Consider the following 19,199-nt stretch of genomic DNA (forward strand, 5'->3'; position numbering starts at 1 on the left):
TCCTAATAGTTCTTTAGAAAACTTTTAGAGCCATTAGAACGGCTGATCTTGTGCAATGCTCTCCACCGTTGTTTTTTTTCCAATGCTAATGACTGGCAGCTGTGACGTAATCGCTCTTGTCGAAAGCGAAACTAGTTGTGCAGACGACACAAAACACATCTGCTCGCAGTGGCGATACAATCCAAACTGATTCAAGTTTTGTTGAGAGGCTTGTTTCTACCTGATTTCGTTTGTAGCTTTTTCACTAATGGGCGGTCCTAACGGCTATAAAAATAGCCGCATACAGAATTTTAATGTCGATTATTTCATTTCGGATTTGCATATTTGATTGAAAGAAACTATCAATATGCTGTAGGGATTCGTTTCCAGCATTCAGAAGAGTCAAATTGCGTAATTCTCTACGACATTAAACTCTGGAACAATTTTTGCAAAAAAAGGCTTCACTTGATCTCGATTACTGTGAATTTCACACAGCGAAAAGTGCACAAATCTAAGCAAACTATTCTTGATTTGCAGTAAACTGAGGATATTTCCCTACGATTTGCGAACAACAAATCCTAATAGTTCTTTAGAAAACTTTTAGAGCCATTAGAACGGCTGATATTGTGCAATGCTCTCCACTGTTGTTTTTTCCCAATGCTAATGACTGGCAGCTGTGACGTAATCGCTCTTGTCGAAAGCGAAACTAGTTGTGCAGACGACACAAAACACATCTGCTCGCAGTGGCGATACAATCCAAACTAGTTTCTAGCATTCAGAAAGGTCGAATTGCGTAATTCTCTACGACGTTAAACTCTGGAACATTTTTCGCAAAAACAAAGAAGGCTTCACTTGATCTCGATTACTGTGAATTTCACACAGCGAAAAGTGCATAAATCTAAGCAAACTGTTCTTGATTTTCAGTAAACTGAGGATATTTCCCTACGATTTGCAAACAACAAATCCTAATAGTTCTTTAGAAAACTTTTAGAGCCATTAGAACGGCTGATCTTGTGCAATGCTCTCCACCGTTGTTTTTTTTCCCAATGCTAATGACTGGCAGCTGTGACGTAATCGCACTTGTCGAAAGCTTGCAGACGACACAAAACACATCTGCTCGCAGTGGCGATAGAATCCAAACTGATTCAATTTTTGTTAAGAGATTTCCTTTTATGTGATTTCGTTTGTAGCTTTTTCACTAATGGGCGGTCCTAACGGCTATAAAAATAGCCGCATTCAGAATTTTAATGCTGATTATTTCATTTCGGATTTGCATAATTTATTGAAAGAAACTATCAATATGCTGAAGGGACTCGTTTCTAGCATTCAGAAAGGTCGAATTGCGTAATTCTCTACGACATTAAACTCTGGAACATTTTTCGCAAAAACAAAGAAGGCTTCACTTGATCTCGATTACTGTGAATTTCACACAGCGAAAAGTGCACAAATCTAAGCAAACTGTTCTTGATTTGCAGTAAACTGAGGATATTTCCCTACGATTTGCAAACAACAAATCCTAATAGTTCTTTAGAAAACTTTTAGAGCCATTAGAACGGCTGATATTGTGCAATGCTCTCCACCGTTGTTTTTTCCCAATGCTAATGACTGGCAGCTGTGACGTAATCGCTCTTGTCGAAAGCGAAACTAGTTGTGCAAACGACACAAAACACATCTGCTCGCAGTGGCGATACAATCCAAACTGATTCAAGTTTTGTTGAGAGGCTTGTTTCTACCTGATTTCGTTTGTAGCTTTTTCACTAATGGGCGGTCCTGACGGCTATAAAAATAGCCGCATACAGAATTTTAATGTCGATTATTTCATTTGGGATTTGCATAATTTATTGAAAGAAACTATCAATATGCTGCAGGGATTCATTTCCAGCATTTAGAAGGGTCAAATTACGTAATTCTCTACGACATTAAACTCTGGAACATTCTTCGCAAAAAAGGCTTCACTTGATCTCGATTACTGTGAATTTCACACAGCGAAAAGTGCACAAATCTAACCAAAATGTTCTTGATTTGCACTAAACTGAGGATAATTACCTGCGATATGCGAAAAACACATCCTAATAGTTCTTTAGAAAACTTTTAGAGCCATTAGAACGGCTGATATTTTGTAATGCTCTCCACCGTTGTTTTTTTCCCAATGCTAATGACTGGCAGCTGTGACGTAATCGCTCTTGTCGAAAGCTTGCAGACGACACAAAACACATCTGCTCGCAGTGGCGATTGAATCCAAACTGATTGAATTTTTGTTAAGAGATTTCCTTTTATGTGATTTCGTTTGTATCTTTTTCACTAATGGGCGGTCCTAACGGCTATTTTTATAGCCGTTAGGTTCGCCCATACAGAATTTTATTGTCGATTATTTCATTTCGGATTTGCATAATTTATTGAAAAAAAAAACTATCAATATGCTGTAGGGATTCATTTCCAGCATTCAGAAGGGTCAAATTACGTAATTCTCTACGACATTAAACTCTGGAACATTTTTCGCAAAAAAAAGGCTTCACTTGATCTTGATTACTGTGAATTTCACACAGCGTAAAGTGCACAAATCTAACCAAATTGTTTTTGATTTGCACTAAACTGAGGATAATTACCTGCGATATGCGAAAAACACATCCTAATAGTTCTTTAGAAAAATTTTAGAGCCATTAGAACGGCTGATATTGTGTAATGCTCTCCACCGTTGTTTTTTCCCAATGCTAATGACTGGCAGCTGTGACGTAATCGCTCTTGTCGAAAGCGAAACGTGCAGACGACACAAAACACAACTGCTCGCAGTGGCGATAGAATCCATTTTTTTTTGCATAATTATCTGTTTATTAATCTTATTTTTGTGTATTACATCAACATTTTACAGTACAAGTGTTTTGCCCTTTGGCCTTTCATCTTTGTTGTTCATACGATTCGTTATTAATAATAGGTGTTTTAGTTACTCTTGTTTTACATACTAATGTTTATTCATAATATATATTTTAATTATTTATAAAATATCTACCTACTTATAACTATCCCTAACCTAATACGTACAAATTTTGAATTATTTGTATTTCAGAGATTGAGCACCTCTCTTCAAATTTCGTGCAGTATTGTTCGAATTTTTGTTCTAGTATATCCAGGGAGGCCATCTCATGTACTTCACTAGTCCTTGTCCAAGGGGGTAGATTTAGAATCATCTTTAAGATCTTACTTTGAATGCGTTGAAGCCTAAGTTTGTGTGTTCGTGCACAACCCCGCCAAACAGGGACTGCGTATTCAATTGCGAGGTAGATGATTTGTTTATAGACAGCCATCTGATTCTTCAGGCATAGTTTAGATGTTCTACAAATCAGCGGAACAGAGACCTAATGAGTATGCTGCATTTTTGAACGATTTTGTCAACATGTGACCTGAATATCAGATGTCTGTCAAAGGTGAGTCCTAGATAGATAACTTCATCGGACCATTGAATGACCTCATCACCGAATCGTATTCTGCATTCGTCTGATGGAACAAGTTTTGGAGATCTTGAATGTGGAAACAAGATGACCTGAGTTTTTGCTGCATTGATCACAATTTTCCAGCTTGTAAAATATTCCGTTAAAGCGTCCAGACCTGTCTGTAGTTTATTTTTCAGAGCATTAGTGACACGACCTTTGTAAAGAATGGCAGTATCATCAGCAAATTGTGACAGAACACCAACACCTGGAAGAGGTGGGATGTCTGATGTAAAAATGTTGTATAGAATGGGACCTAGGATACTTCCCTGGGGTACACCAGCAGGAATAGTAAATCTTTCTGAAAGTGCATTATTCAGAGAAACCTGGAATGCTCTATCTGCAAGATAATTTTTGATAATTTTAATAAGATACATGGGAAAATTATACCTATGCAGTTTGAACACCAGTCCATCGTGCCACACATTATCGAATGCCTTTTCAATATCCAATATTGCCATGGCAGTCGTTTTGGACACTGATTTGTTTTGCTGGATGACGTTGTTAACCCTTGTGAGTTGGTGGATGGTGGATCTTCCTTTCCGGAACTCAAACTGTTCTTCCAGAAATATATCCTGTTCATCTGCGAAAGCAAGAATTCGCCTATGTATTGACTTTTCAAACGGCTTGGATAGGGCAGAGAGTAAGCTGATGGGCCGATAGCTCTTGGAAAAGGAAGGATATTTCCCCGGTTTCAAAACTGGGATAACTTTAGCTAACTTCCACATTGAAGGGAAGTAACCAAGCTCCCAGCACCTGTTAAAAGTTTTAGCTAAGAAGACAAATGAGCGAATACTCAAATGTTTCAGCTCAATGTTGAATGTGTTGTCGAAACCGGGGGCCTTCATATTTTTGGATTTTTTCACAATAGCCATCAGCTCATTCGCAGTGACTCTACTTTCCTCAGGAACCAAGCTGTCTGATTGGTCAACCTCAGCTACGCTATCAGCAACGGCTCTTTCATGTGGACTAACAATGTTGAGTCCTAAATTGTGAGAACACACAAACTGCTGACCTAGCGCATTTGCCTTCTCTACTGGTGTGATTAAAGTTATTCCTTCAGCTCGTCCTGGGGTGACATCAGAGGAGGAATAGGCTTCGGTTTTTTCTTAAGCACCTTCGTTAAGGACCAGAAGGGCTTTGAATGTGGGAGAATTTCTCGAAGCTTTTGCTGGAAGTTCCTGTTGCGAAGCTCAGATATCCTTTCCTGGATTATCCTAGTTCAGTTGTTATAAGTAGTCTTCCTATCTAGGATGCCAGTTCGTTGATACTGCCTCCGGTAGATATTCCGAAGTCGGATGAGTTTCTTGGTGACACTGTCGATTTGAAGAGAGGAACTCGGCATATGTTGTACTGGAACCGTCCTATCACGAGCGACTGTGATTGAATGCTGGAAGGAAGATAAGGCCGCATCGATTTCCATTGGGGAATCTAGTGGAACATTGATATTAATAAGTTGGTCGGCGATTTGTTGAAATTGGACCCAATCGGTGCGATAATAGTTCCTCCGTGGTTGAATAGGCACTGTTTCTGGTGAAGATCCCAACGTCAATATTACTGGAAAGTGGTCGGAAGAGAGTTCGTTGAAGACAACCGGAGAGCTGTCTATGGCGATGTTGCTGATGAATATATCCAAAATGGAATGAACTCCCGATCTGGAAAGTCGCGTTGGTTGATCCGGAGCGAAGATGTTGTATTGTCCAGCTTCGTAATCTTCGGCAAGTACGAATCCGTTTCGATTCTGTCTTCTGTTTCCCCACAGCTCATGCCGTGCGTTCAGGTCCCCAGCAATGATGAATTTGTTCTGTCGTCGAGTGAGCATAGCCAGATCTCGCTTCAATGATGCACACGTACCATCTCGAAGATTGGTTTGTTTGGGGCAGTACGCTGCAATGATGATGATGGGTCCCATCGTCGTTGTGATCTCAATTCCGATAGCTTCTATGAGTTGCAATTTAAAGGCTGACAGAAGCCTGTGCTGAATGGATCGATTAATGGCAATGGCAACTCCCCCTCCTCTGGTAGTTGCCCTGTCGAGCCTGTGAATCCTGTAATTGGAAATAAAAATAGAAATGTCAGGTTTAAGGTAGCGCTTCGCCGTGGTCAGGTCGAAGCAAGACAACTCACTGCTTCCTCTTGCTTTGTCGCCGAAATTTCACCCATAATTGCAAATTTCTAAAATACTAACCCGATTCACGAAAAATCAAAAACATACGATTGTAGGTAAATGATTTTACTATGCATTTGGCGAAAAATATCAGTTAGAAAGCTTTTCTTTCGCGAGATTTCGTGCGAGTTTTGTTAAAATTTGGTTTTCTTTTTTTCCTTTTCTCGCTATAAACAACTCGCATATGTAGGGATGTGCTACGCTTTCAACAAAGCTTCGAAGCTAGTAGCGATGAAAATCTCTACTGATTTCTGGTTCTACTGAAACATGAATAGAAATTATTTTACAAAGTAGTAACACTTACTTACATTTTCTACTCATCTATATTCAACGTTTACGCAGAGAGAACGGACAACGAAAACAAAAGAAATGTTGTTAGCGTCTACCGCATGTAGCATTTTGCACACCCCAATGCATGCGTTGACATTGTGTGCGTGCGAAAGAATAAGGAAAAACTCATTTATTTTTATAACTTGCACGAAATCTTTCGATAAAAATGTTTATCAGGCACAATTTATATACGAATCGATAGAAAAATTAATTATCTAGAATCGTATGTTCTTGGAATTTCCGTTTTCTTCCCCGTTTTCTCACAATTTTGGGTAAAGTGCGTGAAACCCCGGGATAGGCAGCGAACTCCCGTGACCACGGCGAAGCGCTACCTTAAGATGAGTTTCAGTTAAAATAGCAATATCGGCATTCTTCTCTTGAAGAAAGTCGGACAATTCAGCAGTTTTGCTCCTGAGTGAGCAAGGCGATAGAATCCAAACTGATTCAATTTTTGTTAAGAGATTTCCTTTTATGTGATATCGTTTGTAGCTTTTTCACTAATGGGCGGTCCTAACGGCTATAAAAATAGCCGCATACAGAATTTTTATGTCGCATTCAGAAGGAGCAAATTGAGGAACTCACTGCGATATTCACCACTTTTCGGAACATTTTTTTCGGACGATTTGTTGTACAGCAGCAGCTATTTTGTTCTCTTCCACAGAACGCGTTCTGATTGGCTGGTGTTGACATGGGTCAAATGAGATAGGTTTTTCAATAGTGTACTATTGAAATACTTCAATGCTTTTGCTATACACGTTTAAGTTGAAAAATTTCGATTCTATTGGTAGTTAGATTATATAAATCCTTCCACAGATCACTGAGCTATGAGCTTTCAAAATACGAGAAAGGCAAACGCGCCATATGAATTATCCTCTTTGATACTCGTTTATACCAAACATTTCAGAAAAGTTGAATTTTGAACTATTTGAGATTATGCCACACAACTGAAAATTTTATCATAAAATTGTGATCATATTTCCGATGGCATGTATCAAAAATTATGTTGATTCGTTAGATACAACAAGAGATATTCACGATCAAAAACTTATCACTCTCTCAGAGGGTAAATTTTGAAAAGGCACCCCATAGTAAAGTAAGTCGTATTCACGACAAAAAGACTGGACGTAATGGATTTTCGAATCCTTCACACTTTGAATATATGCTAATTCAATCGTTATTGTTAGTGATTACTCTTACACTAGAGCTATAAATCATGAGTAATTATGAATGACTAACATGAGGCTATATGTATATGTATTGACCAACTTGCTAACCATGTATATGCCTGAGTCTAGTAGCAAGCATGGATTCTCCTTCAAAAGAACGATTGAAGACGAGATAACATTCAAGTATTTTCTATATCTTTGCCAGTCGTTCACCAGACCCTTCCCGCCGATGAGATAGAATTTACGTAAAAGTATTTACTTGACTCGCATGATACAGTGCGGATATCGAATACATTCAATGCCAATATATTCCATTCTAATTGACTTTCATTATCATCTTCGAATAAGTAGAAAGTATCATTTTTGTTGTGTCAATAGGATCGTTCACTACATCACTACATTTTCTCGGAGATCACTAGCTGGGGTTTTGAAAACTTAGATTGAAATGAACAAATTTTATAGTACCATTAAACTACCATTAAATTTTTTTCGGAAGCGACTTCCGGAATTATAGCTTGATCAGTCTAGAAATGTCTATTTCTACGATAACGAACCGAAGATCAAATGTCCTCTGGCTGCCAGAAATCATCAATAGTTTAATAATTTCATAGATTACATGATTGGAATACATTCCAATTATAACTAATAGTTCATCTTACCATGCATTTAAAATTATTTAATGAATCTTTTCTCAAGCACATATTTGGGGCACGAAATTAAATATAAAGTTATTTCGTAGCTCATTATTATTCAATCGATTTTGAAAGCAAAATCAAGCCTTGATTCATTGTATTCATAATAACTGAAAAACCAATGAATTCCAATAAGTTTTCCACGCTGACTGGCTCGAAGCTGACCCTCAATGTCTATCACTTTGTTTGTATCACAAGTTGATGAGCGATAATACTTGGCTTGTATTCATTTCATTCAGTAGCTTGTCAATGATGAAGTTATAGTTTTGCTATAAAAATTTAAAATAATACCTGTAATACGATATTACACAGCCAAGCTTATTGCTTCAGCAACATTAATGCATTGAACTCAACAGAATTGGACATTATTAGCATTATAAATGGTTACATAGAAAATAAACGATTTCTTACAATACCCATTTTATTGTATTCAACTCGTTTTTATTTCAACACAAAACCCAATGCTGCATAAATTCGCGTCATTATTTTATATGTAATTTTTCCTCACGATATAATGCCACCGTGCATTTCCCACATCACCTCAATACGAAACAGCAGCGCGCAAGCGATAAAAAAATGCGGAAAAGTTTATATAAACTTTTTCAAATTTCGGTTGTTTTAGCTAATATTTTATAATTTTGAGTTGCATTTTCAGATTCTTTGTGAAATGCTACAAACACTACTTTTCAGTTCTAAAATCATCACCGTGGAACGGAACAGTAACCGTTTATACATTTCAAAAATCAATTACGGCTCGGCAAAGCAAAATTTCAAAATTCTAAGCATACTTAGTTGTGATAAATTTGATTTCGAAAACTTAAGTGTTTTTGGTTTTTCGAAAATCGATCTAGTTTTCGCATAATTGACTATAAACGCGATTTTCGCATTCCGCTACATTTCACCTTAAATCGTTTTATGGCATTTTTTGTCTTGCTGTCTAGCAACAACCTACCTCTAGCATGCTACGCGTAGGACTGAAACGTTAGCTATAATTTTGCTTCTATTTTTAGATTCGCGTGCTCCAACAGCTTCGCTTTTTCGTCGATTGACCAAACAGAGCGATGCTTTTCCTTTGATATATCGCTTACTCCTTCATAACCGTCGTCTATGGCAGGGAAATCCGATATGCCGTAGATGTTCAGCAGACAAAATAGGACACTGCTTGCTACTAATCTAAATTTCAATCATTTATAATTGAAAATACGTGGCTTGATACATTCAAATCGAATCTTAGAAATATTTCCAATCAAATAATGAAATAATATCAATAATTGATACAAAACATACTGAGCTGTAAGTGTTTAAAACCTGACCACATTTCTACGTGTATTTTTCCTTGAGTTTCTGATTTGCACCTGTATAAAGAAAATAAATATGTGTTCCATATAAAAAATAAATTAAATCTACCTTGTTGTTGTTGTCTCTGTTTCTCTATCGTAAAGAACGACGTGAAGCTCATCCAACGATTTCCAATTGGCAGTCTTTTGGTATCATCTTCTGCTATGTCACTGAGCTTAGTGTGCTGCCTGTACCTGACCCCAGGTACAGTGCTATTGCTCTTGGTGGCGAACAAATGTGATGCTTTCGATCCTACGCAGCGTAAAATTCTAGTACCTGGTTGACCAGCACTGGGTTGCTTTAGCACGTCTGTGCCTTTGCACCCCTTCGTCTTCGCACCTTTATGCGATGGCACCTCTGTAACTCGTCACTTCTATGCGCTCGCACCTCTGTGCGTATGAACAAGATGGCCTTCGTTGCTAGCTTTCCTGCGAGAAAACGACCCGAATATTGCCTTGGCTATTAGCACCAGCAGTTTTAATTACCTGCAGCCGTTAACTCACGAGCAGTATAATCGAAACACAACCACTTCGCTTGAATGGTTTTTACTGAAATGAATGTCTACCTGTTACGCTAGTGTAACTGCCATCAGAAGAAGATGATTTGACCGATCTACCTGTTCATAATATTATTTTCGTTAGAAGGCGTTCCAGTTTTTTGTTTGTTTACATTAGAAGAATTAAGTGGTATTTATAAAAGCGTAACTGTCATTAGAAGAAGATGATGACGTGGTCGATCTACCTGTCAATAAATTGTTTTCGTTAGAAGTCAAATTTTAAGGCGTACCTGTTTTTTGTTTTAAATTCGAAGCCTTAGAAGAATTACGTGTGGCTTTTTCATCGTTTGTCTAAGCGAACGAGCGTTTAAAATTTTTCCCCTGACAGGACTTTTCGAATAATTGTATTTATGGTTTCCATCACAATTAGAAAATGAAAATTTATCAGTGGTTTCATTCATTGGACAGACGTCTTTCGAATGCAATTTACCACAATTCAAACACCGTATGTCCACATGACAGTTTTTGGTACCATGGCCGAAGCCTGAACAACGACGACATTGCGTTAAGTTTGCAATACCATTATGTCGTTTATAATGTTCCCAATAAATTTTAATGTGGAAAATGAAACGTACTTTCTCTACAGTTTTCAAATTGTTTACATCACTTCGATTGAAGTGTATTAGGTAAAGTTCATGGGAAATTCCAGAGCGTGGTTTAGAAGTACCATTCGCTCTTTTTTTATAAGTATTACTTGGGAAGGGGTAAATCAAAGCAATTCTTTTAGTTCATTTTTAATTTCATCACGACTTTGATCATTTGATAAGCCTTTCAAGACAGCCTTGAAGGGTCTGTCTGATTTTATATCATATGAATAAATTTTATGAAGTTTCTCGGACAAATAACGGATAAGACGTTCGTAATCTTCCAATCCCTCAACTAAGACTCGACATGCTCCTCTTCGTCCGATTTGAAATGATACTTTTACTTTCATTATAGGCATAGATTGTTGTTTCTTCCCAGAACGACAAGGGTCCATTTTGGGAATTTTAGAAGAATTTTCTTCTATGTCACTACAATCAGATTCAGGAAGAATCTCGTAAATATTGTTAGACGGCATAAGATCAACGGAAGGTCGGTCCGTTGTCTTTTATCTTCAATGGTATTAGAAAAATGTTTAATACCGGATTATGATATATTCCGTATTAAATTATTTTTAGCCTTAGGCTTGTTGCCTTTTCGGTTTGACTCAGGCATTTTTTAAATGAATGATATTTGAAATTAAATTAACTAGGCTAAATTAGTCTTCGAATAGACTTCTAGTTTGGTTGAGTCTTGATAAAGATTTATTTTGTGGTAGTCTTAAAAAAGACTTTAGTTCGAAGAATAATTCTTTGGATGGCTAGCCTTAAAAAAGGTTGATTAATTTCTTAGTCTTAAAAAAGACTGATTATATTAGATCATCACTCTTCGTATAGCCTTGAGAAAGGCTGACTAATTGTTAGTCTTCAAAAAGACTGTTAGTGATTCAGGCAGCCTTGAAAGAGACTGAAGCCTTGAATCAATAAAACTCTAGGTAGCCAGAAAAAAATTCCAGGAGCCAAGAGCTATTCGCGTGCGGTGCGAACGATTGTTCAACATTGACTGATTAATTTTTGAGTTGTTTGTGGTTATCTCACACTGTTCAAAATATTATCCTACATTCTTGATCATATTTTAATGAAATAGTGAAAGAATTATGATTCTGCCATTAATACAAGTCGAGATATTCACGATTAAGTTCCGTCCATTCTTCCATATGGCTAATTTTTGTAATGCGCCTAATAAGAAGTATCGAAAAGTATTGATTATTGAAAAAAAAAAGCAAAAAACACATATTTTGACATCAGTTTTCGATATATTTATGCAAAAATTACATTTTTATGCATTTCACTAATTATATTGAAGAAAATCCTAGTTTCTGTGAAACGCTCGCACTTTGGACTTGACATTCTTCATTAAATTCTGCACAGTTACATTTGTGACTTACCTTGTGGCAAGGTTTTTCTCCTGCATGTTTTGGGACACTGTACCTTCCTTCCGAAAGTGCCGCTTGACAATTGCCCAATACCTTTCAATTTGTCGAAGATCCGGGCAGTTCGGTAGATTGATGTCCTTTTACATGAATTGTACATTATTTTTTGACAACCACTATAGAACGGAGTTGGCGTAGTGGGCTGGAAGCAAACCGGCCAGAAGAGAGGAGGAGCCTTATGCTTTCTGTACAGTGGCAGCATTCTCTTCTTCAAACATTCTTCTTCGTACACCTTGGCGTTAATTGTGCCCTTCGTGAAGAAAATCGACGACCGCAAACCACAGGTACAAATTGCTTGCCAGACCAACACCTTCTGCCCAAACTTTTCCATCGCCACCGTGGTGTCAGCGTCATCCAGGTCCTTCTACACCGATTTCGTATAATATTGCGGTCCGGGCAGCGCTCGAGAGTCTTCCTTGGTGTAGGTTTCGTCGTCGATCAGGATGCATACGTCTTTATTCTGTAGAATCCGGTTATACAGTTTTCGCGCTCTTGTTTTGGCCTGAACTTGCTGTACCAGGGACTTTTTCGGTATCTTCTGTTTCTTGTACGTTTTCAGGGAGTTCCAAACTTTGATCCGTTAAATCATCCCGATGCTGGTGTTGAACTGCTTGGCCAAATCCCGCGTCGACGCCGATGGGTTTTTCATGATGTACTCAACCACTCTTAAGTCCCGGCCGGGCTGGCTGGGACCCGTTTTCTACCGGATCGGGGCAAATCTTTCATGGACTTAAAAGTAGTTGAGTACATCAGGCAAAACCCATCGGCGTCGACGCGGGGTTTGGCCAAGCAGTTCAACACCAGCATCGGGATGATTCAACGGATCAATCTTACCGAACTTCTCAATAATATTTTTGACACTGGTGTGGTGTACTTTCACTCGTTTTGCAATTTCGTTTTACGTGACACCACTTTCTGAGCACCAAGTGTGCAGAATTTTCTTTCGCGTTTCCGGATCAATTCGACTCATCATTGGAACGATAAACCGTACCGAAACCAATGGATTGCGCAGCTGTAATTGACATGTAAACAAACATGTCCCCGCAAAATACGTTGCAAAAAATTAAGCCATTTCAGAGTAATTACTGTTTGAATGTTGCTACTTATCGATACACTCCTTAATAAAGTGAGTCGTATTCACGACAAAAATACGTGTAGTAATTTGATTACATACAAATCGGTTACTCGACTTACAGTAAAAAACAACACTAAAATTTCATCAAAGCGACAATAGGTATTTACTGGAAAGCACAAAGATGAAGATGAACTTATTATTCCGAAATACAGTGTTTTGGCGAATATATTATATTTTATTTTTTCAAATTCTCGCCCTCCGTAATCTGGTATGAATTCGAACATACTTTGTGAATCTAATGTCGTTTTTCATTTAAAACACTCGTGGAGTGTTTTGCTCGATTTGTGCACTTTTCGTGCAGTCTAGCAATTAAAACAGGTGCACAGTGTTTCATAGATATGCAACCCGCGAAAATATGCACTTTCGGGACAACGCACGGGCAACTATTTTGCACACGTTTCTTTTTCCGAGCAGCAAGCGTGCAAATCAAACTTTACAAATCCGTTTCATTGATTTGATTTATTTCTTGGTTCCGATGAGTGGAATCAATGAAAAACGACATAAATAAGGTTCGTGAAATTATTTCTAATAAATATCTAAAATATTTCAATAATTATATGTATGCAAACCTTGTATTAATTTGTAATGTACAATATTCAATAAATAAAATACTGTTTTTTTTGTTAAGAAACTTACGCTTTGTCTTTTTTATTAATTGTTAGGTGACGGTGAGGAAAAACCACATCATTTTACAGGGATACAAGATCAGAGGATTGAAATAGAATGTGATCAGCAAGCAGCGCAAACCAAATCGATAATCGATTACAGTCCTTTGCAAGCAGCGATGGATAAGAATAAAGAATGTATGTACAACCTTCTAATTGATAGTGATCTACTATTACTTTTCCTCCTTAACTCCGATTGGCACTCCACTTCATTGTCCTTGTAACTTCATTGATGCCCTGATGCAATCATATAGCTCATATGGGACATTCCACGCAAAATTAGCCACCCAAAACTTTTTTTTTCTCGGTAAAAAACTCGAAAATATTCGACACGTATTTTTGCCTTTCTCTATAGAAAGGTATTAGAATTGCTGGAAAAACCGACTTTTGAACGGAGCCTCGGAGACCCGTAGTATTATATACCATTCGACCAAGTTCGACGAGATAGGAAAATGTATGTGTGTGTATGTGTGCATGTGTGTGCTCTTTTAGAAGATATTTAAACGCGCTCAAATTTCTCAGAGATGGCTGAACCGATTTTAACAAACTTATGCTCGTTTGAAAGCTACTGTTAGGCCATTGATCAAGTTCAAAGATCAAACGGCTGTGACTTTTGGTTCCGGAGATATGATTGTATAAGTGACGTAATCGACAAAAAGCGTTGTATTTATACGCACTCAATTTTCTCAGAGATGGCTGAACCGATTTTAACAAACTTGGGCTCGTTTGAAAGCTACTGTCGGGCCATTGATCAAGTTAGAAGATCAAATGGTTGTGACTTTTGATTCTAGATACATGATGGTATATGTGATGTAACCGACAAAACACGTTGATTTTTACCGCTCTTATATATATATATATATATATATATATATATATATATATATATATATATATATATATATATATATATATATATATATATATATATATATATATATATATATATATATATATATATATATATATATATATATATATAAGGGTGCCAAAATTTTTGGATCACCTCTATTTTCGTTAAGCTCTAGTGCTCAAAGGTTTAAGCACCTCGAAAAAAGCCTTCATGCAAAATTTGAGCTAAATCGGACATGCATAATAGAGATGATCGGGTCTCGGGTTTTACCCGAAACCCGACCCGTACCTGACGGGTTTTTGGTCGGGTACGGGTAAAAATTTTTATTTTCAATCGGGTACGGGTAAAAAAATTTACTGCTCACTCGGGTACGGGTCGGGTACGGGTAAATTTCTTTTTCTGATCGATTACCCGACCATTTGTACTTCACATAAATATGTTTACACGATGACGAGAATTTTTATTGCAAAACAGCTCTTCCGAAAAATAAACAACTTGATTCAAGGGGTTTCGACATTCGCGCCTAAGACCAGACCTGACAACTTGTCATCTATTTCCAGAAAAAAACATTTCCTTTCTTCATTTAAAAAAAAAATGATCAATCATAGTAACGTGAAAAGTTATGTGAATATTTTCCACCCTACTTTTAACATATATAATAAGACACACTGCCTTAGCTCTAAGATGTTGCGGTCAGACCCTTCCTTTCAAGTTGGTTTTAATGGACTGCCATTTTGATGCTGTTTAATGCACAATCCAGTAAAAATTATTTGATTCATACATAAAATGTAGTGTAGTACTCATATCACATTCAGATTCCAGAAAACTGTTATTTTAAATATTGGTTGGAGATTTTCTAAATTTTCATATAAATCATTAGGATTCTAACCATAAAAACATGAACATTTATTTCAGAAAATCTGCATAGAAGTTTCTTCACTTCTGGGTGGTGTCACCTCACTTGAAATAACACCGATTGATGGCACAGCAAGTTGGGCTATATTGCCAGTTAATTTTCGTTTCTTTTCACTGGACTACAAGTGAAAATCTCGATGCGTGACAACGTAGAGTCGCAAAAATACGGGTGAAAATCTTTTCTCGCGAAATACTCAAATTTTCACCGTGTTCACACGTTGAGTGTTCCACCGGAGGTGGCACAGAAGTTCAATGGCTGTAAAATTCACGTAAACAAACTGATGTGATACTCTATTCATTTTAGGGGATGTTCGCATAATATTCATTTTCGTCACGTATAATATTCAATTTGACATTTGGAACCATTTTACGTGATTCGAATGTGAATTTTTATTTGTGTGTCAAGATAATGAGCACGCTTACTTGTGGTTTTAAAGAATTGGATCAAATATCGCATTGTTTCGTAAAAACCATACCTACTCAAAATTGAATACAACGGGTATTACGACATTTTGGGTAAATATGCTTCTCGAAAAATTTGAGTAGATAATACTCTCTTTTGTTGACATTTGTAAATGAGTATAAAGTACCAAAGACATTGTAAATCTATTCATGCTTCACAGTGTTTTTATATGTTTAAATGTAAACAAGCATTTTAATGTGTTTTACTTACCAATTAGAGCCTGATACGGCTCGTTATCTAAAACACTTTATTTTTTCCATCCTGAATTTTGGTAAAATTTTTACTACTCATTCGGGTCGGGTACGGGTAATTTTTTTTTATTTTTTATCGGGTACGGGTAATTTTTTTTATTATTGATCGGGTACGGGTCGGATACGGGTAATTTTTTTGCTGATAAATAGGGTACAGGTCGGGTTCGGGTATAAGAATTTCTATACCCGACCATCTCTAATGCATAAGAGGTGCTGCCCGGCGGTTAAGGTTTGAAAATTGTCGATCTTGAAAAAGCACCATAGGGGGGAGTACATGAAATTTCCAAAATCGAAATTTTTTGTTGATGCCGAAACTCTTAAAACTGCATGAAAAGTCGAGATTTAGTGTCATCTCAAAAATTTTTTTTCGAGAAAATCAACTTTCTGGGATTTTCTTGACGTTTCATGCAATTCTAAGCCTTTTTGCATCAAAATTATTTTTTCGATTTCGAAAAATGTATAATTTCAATGTGTTGTTTGATACGTATAGTTAAAAAAAGACTGAAGGTCTAGGGATGGTCTGCAGCGGACCCATTCGCGAGTGTTTTTATTTTATTCTTTCAGTAGTCGTGTTTCATCTCGCGTTGCTGACAGTAGAGTGAGCAAGAGAAAAGGGATACTAGTGAGATCGTTCCTTGGAGATATTTTATACTTTTCTTACTTATATTTCTCCTGAGTATCGAAAATCAGGTTTTGTTGAGATCATATTGTTTACCAAAACTAATTCGGATCTCTTTCCCTCCTTACTAACAAACTTCCTGTCCCGTGGTTTTCGTGGAGATACAGTGGTACCCGCAGTTTCTAGAAACAACGAGTATCGGGCTAACATTCCTTCCTTTCCCTCAGTAGCACAGCCTTTGGTCGTAGCCAGCGTCGTTATTGGTCATTTAATAAAAAGTTAGGAGTGAGTGGGTATGTACAGTGAAAATGATTTGCTTCTCCCATGCTTCATTTTGTTGGTACATTTCCATTCATTCGGTCAATCACGAAGTGCAACCAGGACCGGTGAAAGAGGTGGGTACTGTCCCAAGTAGCAAATGTAATTTATTGAGCTTTCAAGATGTTTTACACACTTAAAACCATTTCTTGAGCTCGGCATAATAAAATGCCGAAACTGATCAGCAACACCTAAATTTGCTGATTGCTCAGTAATCAATACGCATGTTTCTGAACTTCGTTAAATGCATTCACTGATATTTCGGTAAAATGCTTCACTTTGCCGAAATTTGGCATAATTGCTTGCTGAATTTATCAGTAAACAACAGATATGCCGACATCAGCAGAGACGTTTGCCGAGATTTCGGAATATGCGCTAGCTGTTGCCGAGATTCAGCACGACAGCTGTCATTTATTTCCGCGTTACATTTTCGCTTCGCATTGCGCGATTATTTTCTGATGAAATTAACGAGTGAAAAAATGGATAATCTTCGAAGAAACTTGCAAGTAAAAATATTGAATAAATATAGTGACATGTTTCGCTTTATAAAAAGCGACTTTATCAGATCACATTATAAGGGAAAAACACCTAACACGGGGCTCAAAGAGTCCTCGAGACAAAACGTTGGGGGATATGCGAAAAAATAACCCAATGCATGGACAAATTCAATAGATCCAAGTAAGTTTATTTTTTTAACAATACCGTATATGCATCATTAAATATTGAAAATGTTTGTATATTTATTTTAATTTTCATATTTCCAGCTCGACTCAAGGTGGCCGCATCCGGAAACGCCGCTTTTTATTACGCTACATGTTTTAAGGTAGAGGCTTTAAGCACTACTGGCAACAAATTTGTAAGCCTCCTTTAAGTGTTAATAAAATGAATTTTTGATCCTGAATGGTGTGTTTATAATGTTTAGAAATTACAAACAAAATTAATTGCCTGGATTTTCAATTACTGATGATTCGGTAGTTTGTTTTTTTCATTTTTTCGTTTTATTTTGTTGCCGAATATTCAGCGAACGTTTCACTGAGCAAACAGTAAATCTTATGCTGGCGATTTCGGCAATATTTGACGTTTGTCAAATTTGAGGGTGCCGAGACGCTCAGCTATTTTATTTTTGCCGAGATGATTGCTGTTTACTCGGCTGTGCGAATCTCGGCATTTTTTTGCCGAGACTCAGCTAAAAAATTTAAGTGTGTACAATTGATTTAGAAATGTTATTTATGTTAGATATGTTGTGCAACTTATCACTGTCAAGTTTCACAATACTACCGAAAAAATCACTGTAGAACAACTTTAAGTGCATCTAAAACAATTGTGCAGTAAATCACCAACTTGTTAATGTTTCACTAGAAGCTCTACAAAAATTTTCACATCGTCATGTAAAACGGGAGTAACTATAACAATTGTGCAACTTATCAAAAACTTTCCAAACGGCTGTCATAAGTGTACCGGGCACAATATACGTCGAAATTGCTATAAATCTCTTGTGGAAGAAAAATTAGTGAAATGATTGATGCTCTCCGCAAGGCTAAAAATGCTAAGCCGAATTGATAACCTTGCTGTAAAAAATATTTTTCCGCATTGTTTTGGCTGCCTCATGAATTTTTAGATCAGTGTGCGCAGTTTTTTTCAGTTTTAGAAAAACATTGATATAAAATTCAAAACTTGCAAAAATGTTGTGCAAGATGTTTGAGTTAAACGCAAAACTTGCAGGCATGAGATTATTATCATAAAAGTTGCAGGAATACAGCGTTATACGCGCAATGAAAACAAAAATCAATCAGATAATTTATATTCGGTTTTCATCTCGCGAAAAAAAAAACAGACCTGACATGACTTTTCAAATATATTGAACGAAAAGTTAATTTCATCATAGTTACTCCCATAGTTATATATTACCGCTTGTGCAACTTGTTTTTGCAACTCCAACACACGGACTTACCCAAATAATACCTACAGAGCGTATCACAAAAGTCGGGCCCTCTAATATAAATGACTGCACTGTTGTTTAATTCAACTAGAAGATTAAAACTGATAAAAAACAAAACGTAGAGAATTTCTCTCCGAAATATTAACATGTTAATGTTTCCTGTTATTTAGATAATATATGTCATTACGTTGGGTGAACCATTTTCTATTCAACTCACTGTTACAATCGACATCATATTGAAAAATATTCAAGAAAATCTATTTCGAGATTTTTCAGGTTTAATTAGCCATTAGTTTGATCAAAATCGTCTGAGA

General features: G+C 36.9%; 1 protein-coding gene across 2 annotated transcripts in view; it reads left to right on the forward strand.

Annotated features, from left to right (window-relative positions):
- The window catches only part of LOC131432203 (uncharacterized), a 199,384-nt gene that overhangs the window by 113,615 nt on the left and 66,570 nt on the right, over positions 1 to 19,199 (forward strand). For both annotated transcript variants that reach the window (XM_058598336.1, XM_058598338.1), the window contains one exon: positions 13,525 to 13,665. In XM_058598336.1, the coding sequence (XP_058454319.1) occupies positions 13,525 to 13,665 (141 nt within the window). The remainder of the gene's footprint in view (positions 1 to 13,524; positions 13,666 to 19,199) is intronic.

This window comes from Malaya genurostris, chromosome 2, assembly GCF_030247185.1.
Source record: "Malaya genurostris strain Urasoe2022 chromosome 2, Malgen_1.1, whole genome shotgun sequence".
NCBI lineage: Eukaryota > Metazoa > Arthropoda > Insecta > Diptera > Culicidae > Malaya > Malaya genurostris.